The sequence below is a fragment of the Lactuca saligna genome, chromosome 9, assembly GCF_052625555.1.
Source record: "Lactuca saligna cultivar CGN05327 chromosome 9, ASM5262555v1, whole genome shotgun sequence".
Taxonomy (NCBI): Eukaryota; Viridiplantae; Streptophyta; class Magnoliopsida; order Asterales; family Asteraceae; genus Lactuca; species Lactuca saligna.
Window position 1 is genome coordinate 30,181,225 of NC_136425.1, and position 23,032 is coordinate 30,204,256.

At 35.6% G+C, this 23,032-nt stretch overlaps 1 protein-coding gene and 1 pseudogene across 2 annotated transcripts; both read left to right on the plus strand.

Moving 5' to 3' along the window:
- The first annotated feature begins 1,783 nt into the window (after positions 1-1,783).
- LOC145016151 (luminal-binding protein 3-like) lies at positions 1,784-2,170 on the plus strand. Its single transcript, XM_078974555.1, has one exon. It carries the CDS (start codon positions 1,784-1,786, stop codon positions 2,168-2,170), a length of 387 nt encoding a protein of 128 aa, XP_078830681.1.
- Positions 2,171-8,311: 6,141 nt separating this feature from the next.
- Positions 8,312-10,937, plus strand: LOC145018677 (heat shock 70 kDa protein 1-like; annotated as a pseudogene). The gene is made up of 2 exons (XR_013667116.1): positions 8,312-8,572; positions 9,168-10,937. The product of XR_013667116.1 is annotated as a heat shock 70 kDa protein 1-like (transcript).
- Positions 10,938-23,032: the final 12,095 nt, after the last annotated feature.

The following is a 23,032-nucleotide window of genomic DNA, read 5'->3' on the forward strand; positions in this document are numbered from 1 at the left end:
GTATCAACAGCAACTCGTGCCAGGTATGCGTCCAGGTGGCGCCCGAATGCCAAACTTCTTCATGCCAATGGTGCAGCAAGGTCAACAAGTTCAACACCCAGGTGGCAGGCGTGCTACTGGTCCAGGTCAGCAAAACCAGCAGCCCATACCCCTAATGCAGCAACAGGTTAGAATTCCAATCTCTTTTAAAAAAATTTCAGTGATATTAATAATTAAATTAATTAATTGAGATTGATTACAACAAACTAATAATAGATGATGTGTTGAGACACTGGAATCACAAATGAATTCCAATCTTTGTGGGAGGATGTACCGTTATCCCCTGGACAGAATGTTCCGGATGGTTCCATGACCGGAATTGGAGGTGGGGGAATGGTTTCTGTTCCGTATGACATGGGTGAATGGCATTGAGAGACACTGGAATCACACAACCCATTCCGATTGGTGCGTTGGCTTCTGCACTTGCTAATGCTTCCCCCACAAAACAGAGAACGGTATATGCTGCAGTTGTGAAACACTTGGAAACTGTCGCAGGGGTAAACCTGTCATTTTATTTACTTGTGGATTAACTTAAACACTGCAAGTGTATATATTGACTCAGAATGTGTTTATATGTGCAGACTGAAGTAACTTCCATTAAGGAAGAAGCAGTGAGCATGATTCTTCATCCAAGGGATGGTGATATTCTTTTAGTTTCTGATATCATCATTTAAATTTATTTTTATAAATTGAGACAGAAATGTCATATGATTATTTGTTTTCTTTAATGTAAGTTTTTTATTACATTATATTTTTAATAATATAAAAGTTATTAATTATATTTGTAATAATGAAGTGTTTTGAGATTGTACCATTTTATCTATTTTGTAAATTTACTCTTTTAGCAATTTTGTGATATGAGAACTGGGAAATTATAGAGAAAAAAGAGCAGCTATATGGGCATACCTATAGAGACGACATGTTGTTTCTATAGGTGGATCTATAGAGATGCATCTACCACCACGACATGTTGGCGCTAAGGGCTAAGGTGAGTCGACTATATCTCTATCTATGGAGACGACATGTTGTGTTTATGCATATACCAATAGAGACGACATGTCGTCTCTATAGCTTCATTTATGGAGACCAACAACGTATAGCGACGAACCAAAACAGGACGACATGTCGTCTCTAAAGGATACCTATTGCGACCATATTTATAGCGACGACCAAAAATATCTATTGCGACGGGGCTATGAGGACGAGAGCTGTAGCGACGACATTTTTAACCTATAGAGACGACATTTGTCGTCCCTATAGGTCCAGTTTCTTGTAGTGCGCAGCTGCAATTGCTTATGGTCTGGATAATAAGACTGGCATTAATGGCAAGATCAATGTGCTCATCTTTGATCTGGGTGGTGGCACTTTTGATGTATCTATTTTGACCATTGCTGAAGGGGGTACGATTGAGGTGAAAGCTGTTGCAGGTGACACTCATTTAGGAGGTGAGGATTTTGATAACTGCATATGGTGGATCATTGTGGTCAGGAATTCAGGAGGAGATGGAATAAAGACTTGAGTGAGAACAAAAGAGCATTGGGGAGGTTGAGATTTGCTTGTGAGAAAGCAAAAAGGATTCTCTCATGTAGTACTCAGACTTCAATTGAACTAGATGGCTTGCATGAGGCCATTGATTTCTCCATGAAATTTAGTCGAGCTAAATTTGAAGAGCTCAACATGAGCTAAATTTGAAGAGTTCATGATTTCTGAAATACCACCCGCTCCAAAAGGAGTTATAAGCTTTATGGACACCTTTGAAATAGATGCGAATGGTATCCTCACAGTCACATCGGAGATAATATCAACTGGTAAGACTGAGAAACTCACGATTACTAACGAAAATGGAAGACTCTCAAAGGAACAAATGGAGAAGATGGTTAAAGATGCTGAGAAGTACAAACAGGAGGACATAGAATACAAGAAGAAAGCAGATGCAATGAATGCATTGGAGGATTGCATATACAACATGAAGTATAAGATAAAAAATATGACGAGAGGTAAGAAGTTGAGGAAAATGGAGGTTGCCATTGCTGACACGACCAAGTGGATCGAGCACAATGAAGCTGCATCTGTTGATGAGGTTCAACGCATGAAGGATCATCTGGAGTCTCTATGCATGGACGAGTTTTAGTCAATAAATCATGGTAATGAAACTCGTGTATCTTCTAAAGTCGTGTTTTGTTTTCATTAGATGATGTTTAATAGTAATTAAGGGGAAATTTCTTAAACCAATAAAAAAATGTTAAACCAAGAACCTTTTTGTATTTGTCTGATAAGTTGCGAAACAAAAGCATGAATCTTGGAATGCTATTTCAACTGCTCATGCAAGGTACTTGATTTTGTTAGATTTTTTTTTTTGGAAAATTTTGATTACCATCTACATGTGTTGATTGTTTAATTTATAATATTTTACGCAACACACTTGGTTCTAGACTTTCAAGATTTATGTTTCAACTCGGTGTGCTTTAATGTTCCAACTGAGTTCATCATGGCCTAACAAGTCAAGATGATCATTTTTTAGATTGAGCGAAGACTACATTTTTTTCCTTGTGCATATCCACAATGGAATTGAAAGAAAGTTGAATATATTGCACTTCGGGTATTCGGATTCGGGTAGAGTGGGTTTTAATTCGGGTCAGGTATATCCGGGTATACCCGAAAATTACCCACAATTTTTTTTGAGACTTTTGGGCCGGGTCTTATAAATTGAATGAAATTTTTTTATAGAACAACCTGTTTTTATATTATACCACCTTGTGCAATTGCCGTACAAATAAAAACTATTGAATCTCATTTGTGAACTCACTACAATCAATAATAAACTAGTAAAAAACTCCACGAGGATGATGTTTTTTCTGCATTGTTTTGGTTAGTAAAACAAATATATGAAAGTGTTTTACTAAAATACAAAGAGGAAGTCTCACAATTGATTGTATTTTACTTATGATTTTAGTTAGAAAGAAACTTGCAAATTTGGAGTGTAAATACAAGACTTGCATATTGCAGATTTTAGGTGTAAATCTAATTACTGAATAGCAAGAATTGTACAACAATACCGAAAGCAGATCACCATGAGATTTGGATAAAGATGATTTGAGAAGTTTGAAGCTTGAATGTGTGCCACTTGACCAACCACAACTACTATCAACTTCATGAAGTATGAATTTCCCTTTTATCCTCAACTATTCCGTATGTAAGTTCAATCTGCAACCATCAACTTAAATGCAACCATTTTTTAAGCTGCGGTTGTAGGAGTGTTACAACGATTTTTTAAGCTTTGGTTTGGCGACACAACTCCCCTCAGACTTGAGTGATTTAATATAGAAATAAAGTAGTACATTTTATTTGTTGTTTTTATGGAAATATGGGAAGCTCTACACTCAGTGTCGTCACTATACAACCATCACCCATGTCACTATACACCCATCGCTCAATGTCAGTATACACACATCACCCATGTCAGATTACATATCAAAATATAGATTTTTTTGTGATGTAACTTGTTGTTTATTATCTATGTTTATCTTTTGATAATAATATATATACAGCCATCACCCACTCACTATACACCCATCGCTCTGAAACCATGTGTTAACAGGTAATTGAAAACCCTCTAATTGAAAACCCCCTAACCCAAAACGTGGTCAGCAGAGCAATATATACATTAAAGAAATTTGCAATTTGCTATACAAAGAAATAAAGAATTGCAACAAACGACAAACAATAATAAATGAAAAATAATCAATTTATATCAAGGTTGCAGAAAACGTTAGATGTTAGCTAGTCGGTGGACTAGGATCTAGGGATTAATCGGCTAGACGGAGATTAATCGGGGACCATTAATTATTAAGAAAATTATTCAAAAATTTATAAATCTAATTTTAATCGTAAGAATATAAATAAATTTGCTATACAAAGAAATAAAGAATTGCAACAAAGGACAAACAATAATAAATGAAAAATAATCAATTTATATCAAGGTTGCAGAAAACGTTAGACGTTAGCTAGTCGGTGGACTAGGGTCTAGGGATTAATCGGCTAGGCGGAGATTAATCGGGGACTATTAATTATTAAGAAAATTATTCAAAAATTTATAAATCTAACTTTAATCGTAAGAATATAAATAAATAAGCATAAAAGTTTAATAATAAGTTTAAGGGAAAATGACTCTTGAGGGTAATTAACTTTTGCGTTTGTACTCATTTGGTCCTTTTTTTTTTTTGTATTCAATATACCATCGAACTTGTTGTTGGTGTTTACCATAGCCCTTTTGACCGGCTTTTGACCTGTGATAGCCGGTCAAAGGGTTATGGTGAACACAAACAACAAGTTCGATGGTATATTGAGTACAAAAAAAAGGAAAGGGACCAAATGAGAACAAACGCAACAGTTGGTTACCCTCCTGATTCATTTTCCCTTTACTCATTTACAACAAATCCCACATCATCTCCTACTGATATTAATGATTTTTTTAGATTCATTCTTGCTTCTCTTCAAAACATAACCTACGAAAGAACATTATTCATGCATGTACAACTTTGTAATGCACTTGAATATTTATTAGGGGAATATTGACTAAGCAAACGAATTTCATGACTACATTTACATTTTGTAACACTCAAAAATTTAAGCCAAATTTAAACTTTCAAAAACACGTCGAAGTCGTCAAAACATTACAACTTTGTTTTCAAAATACATTTATATCATAGTTTTCCCATAAACATAACACAATAGGAGGAGTTGTACGATCATGCTTTTGCCTTGCTGCGATCCCCTGAGGTACCTGAAACAATAAAATGAAACTGTAAGCCCGAGAGCTTAGTGAGTTACCCCCAAAATACCGATACACATACAGTCCACATAACCGTGTCACACGTTAACATATCGTAACAAACTGAGCAAAAAAGCACATAACCATAGCTTTACAGACTGGAATACCCCTAGGCCCACAGTGTGAGTATGGAATACCTACCGGGCCCTCAGCTCACATCTGGATTGCTATCGAGCCCTCAGTACGCGTCTGGAATGCCTACCGGGCCCTCAGCTCGTATCTGGAATGCCCCCTAGTCCTCAGTATGAGTCTGGAATGCTTACCGGGCCCTCAGATCATATCTGGAATACTTTAGGGTTTGTTGGCTACCGCACGGAGCAGTACAACCTGAACCCATCCCACATAACATATCACATGTAACAGATAATGCACATACCGGAAATCAATCAGTATCACAGGTAGTCCTACAGTGCTACCCTCAAGCGTATCAAACTAGCATGCATAACTAACTTCGAATCAACATAATACAACTACTAGGATATCATCTCCAATGGGCCGGCCTTGGTTCCTTAGACCCCCTTGGGAGATTTATGAAAAAGGTTGTGTGGTACTTTTAGGTGGTGGGGTTCGTGTTGGACCCGAGAGTTGAGCTATCTTATTTTCGACGACAGTTTCGAGGTGAGTTATCCTCACTATACTAAGGGGGTCTAAGGCACCAAGGCCGGCCCATTGGAGATGATATCCTAGTAGTTGTATTATGTTAATTCGAAGTTAGTTATGCATGCTAGTTTGATACGCTTGAGGGTAGGACTGTAGGACTACCTGTGATACTGATTGATTTCCGGTATGTGCATTATCTGTTACATGTGATATGTTATGTGGGATGGGTTCAGGTTGTACTGCTCCGTGCGGTAGCCAACAAACCCTAAAGTATTCCAGATATGATCTGAGGGCCCGGTAAGCATTCCAGACTCATACTGAGGACTAGGGGGCATTCCAGATACGAGCTGAGGGCCCGGTAGGCATTCCAGACGCGTACTGAGGGCTCGATAGCAATCCAGATGTGAGCTGAGGGCCCGGTAGGTATTCCATACTCACACTGTGGGCCTAGGGGTATTCCAGTCTGTAAAGTTGTGGACCCGTTATGTGCTTTTTTGCTTAGTTTGTTACGATATGTTAACGTGTGACACGGTTATGTGGACTGTATGTGTATCGGTATTTTGGGGGTAACTCACTAAGCTCTCGGGCTTACAGTTTCAGTTTATTGTTTCAGGTACCTCAGGGGATCACAGCAAGGCAAAAGCATGATCGTACAGCTCCTCCTGTTGTGTTATGTTTCTGGGAAAACTATGATATAAATGTATTTTGAAAACAAAGTTGTAATGTTTTGACGAATTCGATGTGTTTTTGAAAGTTTAAATTTGGCTTAAATTTTTGAGTGTTAGAAAATGTAAATGTAGTCATGAAATGCGCCTACTTAATCAAGATTCCCCTAATAAATATTCAAGTGCATTACAAAGTTATACATGCATGAATAATGTTCTTTCGTAGGTTATGTTTTGAAGAGAAGCAAGAATGAATCTCAAAAAGTCATTAATATCAGTAGGAGATGATGTGGGATTTGTTGTAAATGAGTAAAGGGAAAATGAATCAGGAGGGTAACCAACTGTTGCGTTTGTTCTCATTTGGTCCCTTTCCTTTTTTTGTACTCAATATACCATCGAACTTGTTGTTTGTGTTCACCATAACCCTTTGACCGGATATCACAGGTCAAAAGCCGGTCAAAAGGGCTATGGTAAACACCAACAACAAGTTCGATGGTATATTGAATACAAAAAAAAAAAAAAAAAGGGACCAAATGAGTACAAACGCAAAAGTTAATTACCCTCAAGAGTCATTTTCCCTAAGTTTAACAAGCACAACAATTTATCATCTAATTAATAAGAAAAGTTATTCAAATTTTAATATATCTTAAGAAAAATAAATTTGGGTATTTGTATATTTGAAAACATTGAAATTTTGAAAATTTTGGAGAAAACTTTAAATTTTAATTTTTAATTTTTTTTTTATATATTAGTTGAACATTGAAATACTATGAACTTTTGAAATTTTGAAAATTTTAAAATAATATTTTAAAATTTGAAAATTTGAAATTTTGCCCGATTAGGCCGCCTAGGACCGATTAGAACCGTCTAGCTCCGACTTTGACCCACTTTGACCAAAACCGATTAAGCCGACCGATTAGCCTTAATCCTATTCGGTTGTAGATCGCCTAGCAATTAATCAGCCGTCTAGATCGATTTTTACAATACTGATTTATATTAACATACATTCACTACAAATAAAATGGTAATTAGTGGCACAGAAAAAGTGTCACTAAAAAAGCAAGCTAAGACGAAGGTGACAAACGAGATATAGGGCATCGTTGTGGAGGCTGAAGGTGGCAACGATGATGCATGATAGAGGTAGAGATGGTAGTAGTTGGCGTAGTGGCTAGAAAGAGATCGAAGGCGGTGGCTAAAAAAAGGCCGGCCACAAAGGCTAGAACTAAAGGTGGTGGTTCTTTAGGGAGAAAGTGGAGAAATATGGTAACCGTGAAGAGAGAAATTTGTGGAAGGTGGTGGATTTTAGGGTTAAGATAGTATATTTCTAGTAAGTATAAATTATTTTAGAACTTTGAAAAAAAAAAAGGTTTAAACATAGAAAAAATAGGAATTTCAAATCAAAATTATTAAATAAAATTAAACCAAAAATCCACGTAAATAATGTTTTTCTAAAAGTATACTGAGGCCATATTCAATGGATTAAACCTATGAAGAGTTGTATGGATTGCTATGTAGGAAAGAGAATATATACATTCAATTTAATTATTAAAAAACTCATAAGTTTTCAATACAATTCTATTGCACCGTTCAATAGCTATTAAACTTACACTCTCTCTCCTTTATATTATATTAGGGATGAGCAAATGGACCGGGGAACCGGCCGGAACCGGTACCGGAACCGGAACCCGATGGAACCGGTCGGGCCGGGACTGGGACATTATTTTTGTGGATTTTTGGAACCGGGAACCGGTAGGAACCGGAACCGATAGAACCGGAACCGGTAGAACCGGCAAAAACCGGAACCGTATTATGCTATTTTTCAAGGATCGGTTCCAGCATTTGAAGACACGACAAGAACCGGTAGAACCGGAACCGATAGAACCGCCGGGCCGGTTCGGTTCTTGATTTTGGTCGAAGCCGGTTCCCGGTTCCGGTCCGGTTCAGGCCGGTTCCAGCCGGTTCGATCCTTTTGCTCATCCCTATATTATATTCACATTTAATCTATTAAATTCTCATACAACTACCATTGTGGATGGCCTAAATACACAAGATATATTAATGACAAACTAATTTTTAGCAACCCAATGTATAGTGTAATTTTGTGTAAACCCCTTAACAAGGTAACTAGGAATTTTGTCTTATCCTCTTCACAAATACTATAAGTCACTGTGAAACCTGAAAAGTGAAAGCTCACAGATTACTTTATTTTGAAATTTGACTGTAATGGACGGCAAAGCAAACAATGCACCGGCGATCGGCATCGACCTCGGAACAACTTACTCATGTGTCGCTGTTTGGAAGCATGAACGCATCGAAATCATTCCTAATGATCAAGACAGAACCACACCGTCTTCTGTTGCTTTTGCTGATGCAGAACGTCTCATCGGCGATGGCGCCAAGAACCAAGCGACCATGAACCCTGCTAACACCATATTTGGTAAGCTTGTCTAGTTTTTCTTGAATGCTGTTATTCTTATTATGATTAAGCATACGAAACTTCCACATTCATCAGAAGGAATAGTAAGAATCATACCAGTAGATTAGAATCGTGAAAACCGGAGTTCGATATTCCGAAAATTGTTCCTGAATAACATTTCTGCAAAGTAAACTAGATTTAAATCTAGTGAACTCTTTGATCGTTGTTATAAACTAATTTTTAAAGCAAATTTACCCCAATTTCTCCATTTTAGGGTTTTTATTTTATTTTATTTTATTTTTCGGTTTGGATGTGCATGATTGTGATGAAAACTAACTAAATAACACCATGAACTGCTTTTTATTTGGAAATGGTGGAAAGTCTCGGTCGCATTAAGCACAAGGTTTAGCTAGTTTAGCTTTTATTCCGTTAAATTGAGATATCTACTAAATGTTTGTTTGCGTATTCTACTACATATTAGTTTGTCTTTTATATGTCAACCAAGAAATATACTCCTAGAGCTGTTTTAGGTAATCAAAACCCTTACTGATTTAATATTATAGTTGGTTTTCTTCATTTCACTTGGCTATTTGCTTAACTAACTGTGGATATTCAGATGCTAAGAGGTTGATTGGAAGGAGATTCAGTGATTCCAAAGTGCAGGATGACATGAAATTGTGGCCATTTAGGGTCATACAAGGGCCTGTCCATACACCAAAGATTGTTGTCACCTACAAAGGTGAAGAGAAGGAATTTTTGGCTGAAGAAATTTCATCGATGATTCTTGGGAAGATGAAAGAAACCGCTGAGGCATACCTTGGAAAAGTTGTAAAAGATGCTGTGATAACGGTTCCGGCTTACTTTAACGATTCACAACGCCAAGCAACAAAGGATGCTGGAGCTATTGCTGGACTTAATGTCATGCGAATCATCAATGAGCCAACAGCAGCTGCAATTGCTTATGGTCTAGACAATAAGTCTGACATTAATGGCAAGATCAACGTGCTTGTCTTTGATCTAGGTGGTGGGACTTTTGATGTATCTATATTGACCATTGCCAAAGGGGATACGATTGAGGTGAAAGCTGTTTGTGGTGACACTCATTTGGGAGGTGAGGATTTTGATAACCGCATGGTGGATTATTGTGCTCGGGAGTTCAGGAGGAGATCGAACAAGGATTTGACCGGGAACAAAAGAGCATTGGGGAGGTTGAGATTTGCTTGTGAGAAAGCAAAAAGGATTCTCTCATGTAGTACTCAGACTTCAATTGAACTAGATGGCTTGCATGAGGCCATTGATTTCTCCATGAAATTCAGTCGAGCTAAATTTGAAGAGCTCAACATGAGTTTCTTTAGTAAATGTATTGAGATTGTGGAGGAATGTTTAAGGGAAGCGAAGATGGAGAAATCATGTGTAAATAAGGTAATTCTTGTTGGTGGCTCAACTAGAATCCCAAAGGTCCAGTGTATGTTGGAGGAACTCTTTGGCAGGAAGGAGCTGTGCAAGAGCTTGAACCCTGATGAGGCAGTTGCATATGGTGCAGCTGTTATGGCTGCAAAGTTAAGTGGTAACAATCACAAGAGTTGTTGTTATTGGATGTCACTCCTTTGTCTCTTGGTGTGGACATAATAGGAGAATTATTTAGTGTTGTGATCCCACGAAACACTCCAATACCTACAAAGCAATCAAAATATTTTTTTACAAGTGAGGACAACCAAACTTGGGTAGATGTTAACGTGTATCAAGGTGAGCGAACCAGATCTACAGATAACCATTTGTTGGGGACGTTCATGATTTCTGAAATACCACCCGCTCCAAAAGGAGTTATAAAATTTATGGACACCTTTGAAATAGATGAGAATGGTATCCTCACAGTCACGTCGGAGATAATATTAACCGGTAAGACAGAGAAACTAACTATTACTAACAAAAATGGAAGACTTTCAAAGAAACAGATCGAGAAGATGGTAAAAGATGCTGAGAAGTACAAACAAGAGGACCAAGAATACAAGAAGAAAGCAGATGCGTTTAATGCATTGGAGGATTGCATATACAACATGAAGAATAAGATAAAAAGTATGAAGAAAAGTAGGAAGTTGAGGAAAATGGAGGATGCCATTGTTGACACGGCCAATTGGATCAAGCACAACCAAGCTGCATCTGTTGATGAGGTTCAACGCATGAAGGAAGATCTCGAGACTATATGCAAGTGAGAATTTTAGTTCCCAAATCATGGCCGTTGTTTCAGTTTTATTAGTTGTGAACGAGATCATGAAATCTGTAGTGCTATTTCGGCTGCATGTGATTTTGGTACATTATGTGGTTGTTTAATTTAATTATTTTTACATAACACACTTGATTATATACTTTTAAGGTTCATTTTTCTTTTTTTTTGAGTGGAGGTGCATAAATGGACCTAAGCCTGGAATGATTTTGTAATTGGTTGGCTGATTTTTCCATAGATTTCTTAAAGAATTGTCGAAACTAATTAAATCTGGTTGTTGCGAAATTGAAGCACAAGTGTTCCATCTTCCACCTTAAGAACACAAGTTTTACACCTTTTTTTTTTTTTTTTTTTTTTTTTTTACCGTTATGTGTGACCCTTTTCAAATTGCTATTTTTTGAATTTTGACATTTCTTTTAAACAAACTACCATAAATACCATACTTTGTATCACACATTTCACACCACCACTACATTAAAGTTATACAAAAACTCAAACCGTTGAATTTCAAAAATGAATCCGAACAAACCTCCTTCCAATCTTTCACCCCCAAGATCCGGTTGAAACAAATTGTGTGCAAATATTTGTCCTCTGGATCGGTTAGTTTATTGACCCGCAACATGGATGATCTCACTGAAACGAGTTTGATATGGTTTCGAGGTTAGATAGGAAATCATGAAAAAAAAAAAAAATCTTACAATTAGTCTTATTTTGTAGTGTTTTTATTTAATTATCGTTTTAAATTAAATTAATGGATAATTTATCTTTTATTATTATAAATATGTATTTTAAATATTTATATAGTTAATAAATTAAATTTAAAAAAGAAAAAGAAAAAAATGTGGTGAAGTGCGGTACAATTTCTATGAGTTTTATGGTGTGAGAAGAAAATTATACAATTCTAACATGGCAAACCAAAAATATAATAAAATATGGTAACATTCACGGATCTGAGGTAAGATTTGATGTTGACTTTAACAAGAAGTTTGATCGTTGATAAATTTCTAAGTCAAACTTGGACTTGGCAATGGATGAATTGAAGAAAGAACTTGACTTTGATAGTGGCGAGTTTAGAATTTAAACAATATGATTCATTATTTTTTATATATAAACTTTTCTATACAAATTCAAAGTTTTTTTTTATAAATAAAGTAGGTCCTTAAATTTTTTTTTTCTTTTAAGATAGGTCCCTAAAAATTTTCTATAGAAATTATAGATAAATAATAATAAAAAAAAAAAAGATAGATATTAAGACCGACCTTCCTTATACCTAGGTCCCTAAAAAAAAAAAATTTCTTTTAAAGTAGGTCCTTAAATTTGTTTGTTTGTTTGTTTGTTTTTTTTTTTTTCGATCTTCACCATCACCTCCAACGTATCTTTCCATGTAAATATATCTTATCACGCTTATATTAGTCATGCATAAGAGATAGATATAAGCCTAGTTAGATCTAAGTCCAAGTTGTTGATCAATTAATTGAGGAGAGTAAGAGCAATGTAGGAAAAGATGGGCATCACTTTATTTTGTAACGCAGTTCCATTTTTTTTTCTCCTTTATGGAACTTGAAATTGAAAAACTAGTAAAATTGAATAGGTCTTTGTTCCACTCATTTCTTTTTGTTTTATGTATCAAACAATGCCTAAGAGACAAACCCAAAAAAAAAAAATGATATGATTAGGGGGTGTTTGCGATTATTTTTTAAAACAACTTATTGATATTATTTTGAGAAGTTAAGAAGTAAAAAAAATGTTTGTCTAACTCAAAAAGATTTTTCAAAATAGTTTTTCTATTAGCTTTAATAAGAGATTTTAGACGGTATGTAAAACCTGATTTTTATAATTGTTTTTAGCTTTTTAACTATTACAGTTCAAAAATGACAACTTATAAGCAAAACACCTTTTAACTTCATGACTTATTTGTTTTTGTGGTGAAAAGCTATAAAAAAAAACTCTTTTTTGCTATCTTAATAAATCAATAAATACTTTTGCACAAAAACATTTTTTGAATTAAAAAATGAATCCCAAGCACCCCTTACGCAGTACGGATTTATAAATATCAATTGCAATAGATAAGTTAGTTTAATACTTTAAATTGACCATTGGTAATATAAGTTACGGTGAAAAGTGAATGCACACAATTACTTTACTGAGAAAATGACACTTACGTCCTATAAAATTTCTAATCCTTTTAGTCATTTAAGGTTTTTCATGGCTTTATGAAGGAACCAAGTTGTGGACAACCTGTCCTTTTAGTCCCCTTAACTTGTTTTAGTCGGTTTAAGGGACATATAGACAAGATTTGGGGCCCACCCATCTCTCTCTCTCTCTCTCTCTGGGTAAACCTCTTCTAAACAAAACCGACAGCAACCCCGTTTGCCGCATCGCCTCTAGTCGCCTCCCATCTTCCTCTCCTCAGCTGAAAACAACCACTTTAACCACCACCAGCTCTCACCATTGCAAGTCGAACCCAGATCTTGTTGCAATCGAGCCACGCCGTCTTCTTTCTTTTGCTCTTGCATTTATTCCTGAGGTCGTTACTGCAACTTTGAGCTTCTTGAGCTTTCTGCAAAGCGACCTCCAAAACCAACATCCTGATGATAATTAAGTAAACTGCATGATGAAGAGATTGCATGTTGTAACGTACTTACGTAAGATGCATATTTTATATGCTTTCACTCATAAATCGTCTACTTTACTTAACTTAGATCATAGCATTATGTGTAAACGTAGATAACATGTGTTGACTATAACGTATATATAACAAGAAAGATTTAAGGGACATATAGACAAGATTTGGGGCCCACCCATCTCTCTCTCTCTCTCTCTCTCTCTCTCTCTCTCTCTGGGTAAACCTCTTCTAAACAAAACCGACAGCAACCCCGTTTGCCGCATCGCCTCTAGTCGCCTCCCATCTTCCTCTCCTCAGCTGAAAACAACCACTTTAACCACCACCAGCTCTCACCATTGCAAGTCGAACCCAGATCTTGTTGCAATCGAGCCACGCCGTCTTCTTTCTTTTGCTCTTGCATTTATTCCTGAGGTCGTTACTGCAACTTTGAGCTTCTTGAGCTTTCTGCAAAGCGACCTCCAAAACCAACATCCTGATGATAATTAAGTAAACTGCATGATGAAGAGATTGCATGTTGTAACGTACTTACGTAAGATGCATATTTTATATGCTTTCACTCATAAATCGTCTACTTTACTTAACTTAGATCATAGCATTATGTGTAAACGTAGATAACATGTGTTGACTATAACGTATATATAACAAGAAAGATTTATGATTGATTAAATGACTGGAAAAGAGAAGAATCGATTTTATCGACGGTTGCAAAGCTATAAGTTGTGAAACCGCCGCCGACACTCCGGGAACCAGTGATAATGGTGTATCTAGCTCCATCACCAAGGAACATGATATTATTTAGATCATTTACCATCTCGATGTTCTCCTTATAAACTCCTCTCTTTATGTAGATGATATATCTTTTGTTCCGACGATTATAACCTGCTGCATATTTTAGAGCCGATTGAATGGTTCAGAACTTACTCCCACGGGCCTGAGACACGACCAAATTAGCCTTTGTGTGAAGTGAACCTGTCTGTAACAATTTTCGGTCGCCGGGTGTAACCCAAGTCGTAAAATCATTATCTAGCTCCCGATCATCATCACTCGCTGACTTTTAAATTTGCTTCAAGAAAAACTGGTTTATTGCCAAAATATTGCTTATCATCTCAGTAAGGTTATGCGATTTGAGTGGAGAGACAAAGTTTGTCAAATTTAAGTCTTGAGAACCCGAAAACAAGTTTCGAGATTCGTGAGAGCAGCACTGAGCCATGTTTGAGCATCAAACACATTGACAATACATGTAATTTACTCAAACACATTTAAGTGTTGAATGTTGTAGATTACCTCAAACACATTGACAATACATGTAATTTACTCTTAAAACTTGCTAAGGTGCTAATCTCCGACATGATGAAGTTTCCGGTGAGGAGGCAGACAGCAGGGAGATTGATTGGAGTTGATCCTTTGAAAGCGGGGCTGTACTGACTGAAAAAGATCTCGACTGAGCCTAGGGCCCACTGGAGGACTTGGTTTAGACGATCCGAGAGATTGATTGGAGCTGATCCTTTGAAAGCGGGTCGTTTTGGCATACAGTATGTCGACCTCCATCCACGACAACAACAATGATAATGGGTGGGTGTGGGTTGTGTTGGCAGCCCAAGAGAACATGATGGTGGGTGCTGGAGTCGATTACAATTCAGTGGGAGGGAGGGAAAAGTTGACTTTCACAAAGTCCAAGTAATCCATAGAAAAGTTGACTTTCACAATGTGTCAAAGAAATAACCGGGTGACTCCTTCATTTTGGCCAAAAGGATGTAATCGACCCGACAAACACAACTTCGTTCCCTTATAAGGCCACAAAAATTGTTTAGGGACTAAAAAGATCAACCCTAGAAACTTTATAGGGCGTGTGTGTCATTTTCCCTTACTTTATTTTGAATTTTGACTTGTAAAATGGAAGGGAGAAGAAGAGGAAAAGGGCATACTATTCACCAATCCATCGTTACTATAAGCAATGGCTGTAAAAGAGCAAACACACAATTGCTTTCTTAAGATAATACAATGGATCATGCATAGTAATGTTATATCCCTAGATCTATAAATGTAGCCTTCAAAAGAATTAGTTTACCATATAAAAAAGCATAACGACGCAACTTGTTGCTCATTTGTCATCTCACTACGATGATAACTAAGTCTTTATTATTATAATTTTAAAATTGCTTTGATTCGCATTTTGACTGTAAGGCTGATGGGAGTGGGTTTGACAAATGACTCGGTATGCTTGGCGAACACCGGATCGAGGCATCAGCATGCCGAGCTCGGCTTGAAAATTCGGTGAAATTTTACTGATAAGAGAGAAGTATTCAATACCTATTTTTTTTCTTTTTACCATTTACTCAAATTCCTTTTTTCAAAAAATATCATCTTTTCAAAAAGATACCCCCTTTTCAAAAATATAACTGTTTTTTTTTTCTTTCAAAATTTTAAATTTTAAACCGTAAATCATCAAATATAAATACCATCATCCTTATTCATTATTTACCATATTCAAATCTTCTTAATTCAATTCACCTAACTTGCTTATTCTCCATCTTCTTCAAAACCTAATCGCTAATGGCTCGTGTGGTTCGTGTTTCGTCCCTTAAATAAGAGATGTCACTGGCTCTCATGGGTTGATGTAACAGAAGACCCGATCCACATTAACCTCCCTACGACAACTTTTTGGAGGAGAGTCACCAAAAAATACAACCGCCAAGCCCTTGTAACTTGACGTAAATAAGAAATCTACTCTAAAGGGAGGCAAGCAAACACACTTGCAACTCAGTTTAACAATGTATTTCGTAGGGTGATGCATGATGCCCAAAATTATGAAAATGAAAGTGTCATAAAAGACCTTAAGTTTTCCAAAAAAGTGTCGGTTTTACCCTTGGATGAGTTTTGGGGGTAATAAAGCCAGATACTTTCACTAAATGTTTCAAATATCTCATTTAAGAGGTTGCACCCTTAGTAGTCGGTTACCCATGTGTTGGTTTGGTACTTAACTGAGGAGTTGGTACATCCGTTTACATGGAGCAGTGTACCTATCACTTACCTCAACTTTTTGCACGTAAACGTACACTTTCTCTACACTTTCTCATAATCCTTCAGAAAATCGACATCATTCATCGTAAATTTAGGGATTTTTGAAGAAGATTACGTTATTGGAGAAGATCAGGTTATTAGAGAGTCGATTTCACAGGGTATATGTAATTTCTTTGAAGATTGTGTTATTATAGTTCTTTGTTCTTCAGTGGTTAAGGAATAACGATAATGTGTGTTTTTTCAGGTTGTTTTGATGGATTGGGATTCAAAAGACAAAGACAACACATACCCTTTTATTGGTTTACACGAGCCTTTCTCTAATCTTAATGAGATGGAATTTGAGGTTCACGGCATCTACATGGATCATGAACCAGACGAAGAGTTCATTACTCCACTGGACAAGTGTAAGGATGCGTTTCTTAATGTGTTACTAACTGATGAAAATATTAGAAACTCTAGTTTGACTAATGATGTAAGAGCACAAATGTATCATGGTGATGAATTGAAAACTGATGAAGATGAAGAAGAGCAAGACCAGTTGAAAAACAAATACATAATACATGATCCAAAAACAAGATGGGACAAAATGGAACCAAAACTTAGTGACATTTTTGAGAATGTTACACAGCTGAAGTTTTGTATCCAAAACTACACAATCCACAATTGGTATCAACTCTACCTTGAAAAGTGTGACAGTAGCAAAATACTTTTAAGATGTGGGAAAAGAAATGAGGATAATGCTTGCCCTTTTAGACTATATGCCTCATGGATGTTCAATGAAAGATCTATTCAAGTCAAGACTTTAGAAGCTACTCATGCTTGTGGTAGGAAGTTCAAACTTGGCTCTATGGTTACTCCTGAATGGATAGGTGGACACTACATAACTGAAATTGCAAATAAACCTAAGGTGAAGCTTAAAGAGATTATTACTGACATCAAACAAAGGTTTAGGTGTAGTGTATCTATAGGCCAATGCGTAGGGAAAATAAATGGGCCAAGGAGCTAATTAAAGGTAAATTAACTGAACATTATGCTAGAATATAGGATTATGCACAAGTGTTGTTAAGATCTAATCCAGGCTCTACATGTAAGGTGTGTGTAACTATCAATCCATATGGGATAAACTATTTTCATAGGTTTTATATTGGTTTCAAAGCTATATGTGAAGGTTGGAAAAGAGGGTGTAGATGAGTTATTGGTTTGGATAGGTGCTTTTGATGGGTTTTGAGCACTATAACAACCCTATGGTGCACATACAACCCTAATGCTTTGGATATAAGTTTTCTCAAGTTATACATGCAATTTTCATATTATCCAAAGCATGGACCCTAACTAGCATACAATTTTGAGATTTACAACATAAAACAAGTTAGATTAATACCTCTATGTTATAGCTTGTAGAACTTGGCCTTTCAAGAGCTTAGTACCTCAAATGTGATACCTCAAATAAGTCACAAACACCAAGAACAATGGAGGAATATGAGATAGAGGCTAGGAGGCACCCAAAAATCAGCTAGGGTTTCTTCTTGGAAGTCATGGCCGATTTTAAGGGTGTCAGGGGTTACATTTATAGTGTGGAATTCCTAGGGTTTCTTATATAAAACCCTAATTTACTTAAGCCTTTAAGTATTCCAATAATCCATATGATAGGCCCTTTGGACTAACTCTTCATATACTCTCACATAGATTTAGTCCATCCCTAGTCAACATGGATCATTAGCCCAAACAATAAGTATTACTGATTTACCTAATCAGTCCCTATAAATTTAATTAGTCTCTTTTGATCACTAAATTAATTCCAAATTAATTATTGATCAATATCAATTAAATAATATGATTTCACAATTAATATATTATTATTATAATATATTAATAAATCACAAATAACCTCTTTCTGAGATATCCATCCTATTAAATTGTTCCGGTGAAGGAAACCCAAAAGGACCATGCTACTATCAGGTCAAGTACATGCCGCTTATAGTTATGAGCTTAGACACCTAATCCAAAAGTCACTACAAGAAAAGACCGTTTTATGACGTGCAAACCACGACACTCATTGATTTATGTTACGCAAAAGAGAGTGACATTAAAAAAGTGTTATCTCTTCAAAAAATTTAAGGATTTAGGTCACACATTATTGTGTGCCCTTAAATTAGTGTCTTATGTAAAAAAAATTAAAAATACAAAGGGCACTTGTGCGCCCTCTGTGAATGTCGTTTTATATTTTTGTTTTAAGTAATGCGCATCTCCTTAGAGGGAAAATGAAATCCCAAATTTTTAAAACCCCCGCCTTCCAAATCAATCCTCACACTAAATGGTTAGGCGACTATAACTCCTTTCAATTGTAGCGGAGATCGATAGCTACGACCGTCAATCGAAGCTACCAGTTGAACAACCCCTAATCGACACATCCACCATATCGTCCATCCTTCTCCACCAAGGTTCTTTTACGCCTGGAAATTTTGTAACTTATATTTTTCTTTACCATTTTATTTTACTTTTTCCATAATTATCTCACATGAGAAAACCCCCCCACCTGTTTCCAAACACTTCTTCTCTCTCCAATGACGGACATCATCGGCAACACACCTACTGTTGGAAAATGTATCTACTATTCAATCGTGGATCCTAGTCTCAAGAATAAATGGAAACAGTGGACGCATGCGTTCCGGAAGTTCGAACCGAAGGTAAACCTGCTGTTGCAGAGGAATTATGGAAAAATGTTGATCAAATCATCGTGAAGGTTGATGAGGTACGCTTTTTGTTTCTGAATCTTCGTATAATTTTTCCCAGTTTATATACACTCCATCTTCTTAGGTTACATAAGAATGACGTATGGTTGAGTCAAATAAAGATTTCTTTTAACAGATTCAACAATAATCCAAATAAATTCATCTTTTTACTAGAACGCTCCAGTCAACCAAGCATCAAATTATCATCAGTTCACATTGTAATCATATTCGATAGTGATTTTAATCCAACAAACGATAGTCGAAAATTATCAATCGATTCCAATTCACAACAAAAACAGATAATGATTTTTCGTTTGTATTCCAAGAACACATTAGAAGAAAAGATCTTAAAACTTTCTCAACAAAATGTTGTTGTTGATAGTAAGTTGAGTAGGTTGACTTGTGATGCTTTGTTAATGTGCGGTGCGAAGAGTTGTTTAAAAACTTGGAGAAGTTTCATAGTGAATCTGGAAAGGATATTTCATCTGAAGGAAACTTGTTAAAGGATGTAATGGAGGAGTTTTTATATATAATTTCCAGCAAAGGTAAAAGTAAAGCTGAAGAAAAGTCAATGATCACTAAAGTTCAAACCTGTGGGTATTATGGGAATAGAAATATGCCCTGTGGTGAGATTAAAAATCAGTTGCTTGATGAAGAACAGCTACATGTTTTTTGGAGAAATTTATTGGAGGGAAAATACCCTCAATGGAAATTTGTACATGTGTCAACTTCAAGACAAAGAAAAAGAACACAATATTATGGTGAAACATCCGACATAATTTCCCCTGTTGCTCATGCTGTAAAGAAGCGTAAGAAGTCTCCGGCTTCAAGGCCTGTAGAATGGGGGACCGGAGGGGCATATGAAGGTAAATTAACAATATTTTAATTTATTTACGTGCATTGGGTTTTATAATAAATAATTCAGATCTTGTTTCAGGTATCAATGACGAGTCTCAATCATCTCCTAAGCTTCTACATCCCATTGTGCATGAGCTTTGTAAAATCCTAAAGTTTCAGGTAGGTTACTTTTTGACAATAATACAAATGTAACATTTTTAATTATATTTTCTTGACTAAAAAAATAAAAATACAGGAGGATGTCAAGAACAAAGTGGACGGATTTGTTGATTTTGTTGTCAAGAATTATAATGTCAGTAGGGAAGATACTTCTACTCTACAGGCCTTCATGATATCACTGGTACGAACTTTTTTTAAAGCCCTATTTTTTCACATTATTAATGTATTTAATTTTAATGAATTCATTCATCGTTTCAGTGTTGGATTGGGGCCTCACTTGCAAAACATGAAGGGAGTCTTTTGACCTTGCAAAAAAGCAATTGAATTTTAATTGTAAGGAAGAACAGGTGAGTTCTGTTCACTTGAAGCTTAAATCTTTTATTTCCACATGTTTCTCTCTTGTCTCTATTTTCTTTAAGCTATAAGCACAGAGTCAAAGTCAATCGAGCAGAAAATATCAACTGAAAGTCAACAGAATCAAAATGTTGAAGTATCAATTGCAAAAATTTTGGAATCTACTGAAAATCTAAGTGAAGGGAAGGAGGAGTTTAATACGGAATGGGATGACAGAAGGGCATATTTGGAAAATGAGTACAAAGTGGATCAAGCTATTATTCGTTATTTGTATAAGAACCCTTCAATAAGATCAGAGAAGTTAAGATTATTAGACAAAGAATTTGTGAAAAAAATTGAAAAACATGAAAGAGATAAAGATCACTACAAAAAATATGTCATTTAGTGATGTGCAGTGACTTGGAAAACTTCCAAACAGGAGACGGTGGCAGACTCTACCTTTGAGTCTGAGTACATTGCTACAAGTGATGTCTCTAACAAAGTTGTTTGGATTACACACTTCTTAGGATACCTTGTAGTTGTTTCGAGTAACAAAGAATCGTTGAATATATTATGTGATAACGAAGCTGCAATCTGTAACAACCCAAAAATTTTAAAAGAAATTCAAACTTTCCAAAAACCATCTTTACACAATTAAAAGTTATTCAAACATCAACAAGTTCTAATTGTTTCCAAAATGTTTTCATATCAGAGTTCCCAGAAATCCAGAATCATAAAAACGGGGATGTGTACGTCACGCCTTCGCCTTGCCATGGTCAACTGATGTACCTGAAACAATAAACGATAACATGTAAGATCGAAGGCTTAGTGAGTTACCCCCAAAATACCAACCTCTAGCATCCAATACAAAAAGAATAATAATTAACAGCATGCATAATGAGCATTCAGCATGACTAGACCGACTCCTACGGGCCTACAGCCTATCTGGACCGCTCTCGAGCCTTCGGTATGACCGGACCATCTCCTACGAGCCTATAACCTATCCGGACCGCTCTGGGTATGTTGGCCTCAACCGCACAAAGCAGGACACTGCCTCAACCCAACCCATCCATATATGTCGATATATATAAATGTTAGAAAAAGGGATGAATAGATTGCTTGGATTCTCTGAAAGTCGTGATTCACTATCAAATTGAAGTATTTTGATGGTACAGATCGAACACTCAATTGGATGAAATTCAAAGAATGAAATTTGAGAATGTATATGAAAATGTTCTTCAACATGTACCAGAATATTGACCAAAAAACGGATATATCAATCCTGTCTGAAAACTGTCAACAGACAGTTACAAACTGTCATAAAACTACCAAACTGTCATTAAACGGATGTCATGGAATAAAGGGTCAACTTTCTGAAATTGGATTTTTGATGCAATTTTTAATATAGCAACATAGTAAAGATCGAACACTCTGCCCCTTGGACCCCGCCAAGGGGCGCTGCCCCCGGACCCCCGTTCGTTTAGGGGCTTCGCCCCTAAATAGCAATGTACTTTAAATCCTGAAAAACTTGAACAAGTGTGCACTCCTACACCATCCTAACTTGTTCAATATTCAACAAGATCACTTTTTGTCAACAAATTTAATCCTATTACACTTAAATAATATTTGATGATATAAAATCACCAACAATAAATAGCACATAATCATACAATAAACACAGATCATACTAACGGCTAACATAGTAGCACCAAACGTCAATTGTTAGATTTTGATGTTTTTTTTTCCAGATTTGAAAGTTTTTTTTAGTTTTATTCTTTAATAATAAATGTAATTCTTAGCAATTGTTACATGTATTCTATAAGAATTAATGTAATTTTCTTAATTCTTTAATTGATGGTTCGAGAATTTTATTATTCTACAAGCAATTTTTAAAGTCATGATCAAGAAATATGTTCAAAAATATTTTTATTATTTTATGGTTCAAGAATATTTTTATTTTTGAACATAGTCAAACGTATTCTGTCAGAATGTCCGAATTAAAAACCTTATAATTCGTAAAATCTAATTTTTAAAATTAATAGAATCTATGATGCCTTAAAATATGCAAATTTCCTTTATTAAATCTGTATTAATTGACTAAAATACCTTTCTAGTTAAATTAGATGATATTTTTCAATTATATTTAATTCAATAATAGGTGTTAATCACTTTCGTAAAATAAGTAAAATGATTGGTCCATATTTATGCATACAATAACACAATAATTACTTTGAATATAATAACCTAAGCCTATATATATATATATATATATATATATATATATATATATATATATATATATATATATATATATATATATATATATATATATATATTAATTGATTTGTATTAAATGTTTGGGAAAAATAAACAAAAAACGAGGTATGGTATTCAAAACTTAAAATTATATTGAATGCGTTAGTTTCGATTGCGTATACGGGTGCACGAATGTGTATATTAGCCATAATTTGGTAAATATATAGTAATTGATGTGTAATTAAGGTGTGAGGAAAATAAAAGCGGAAAAC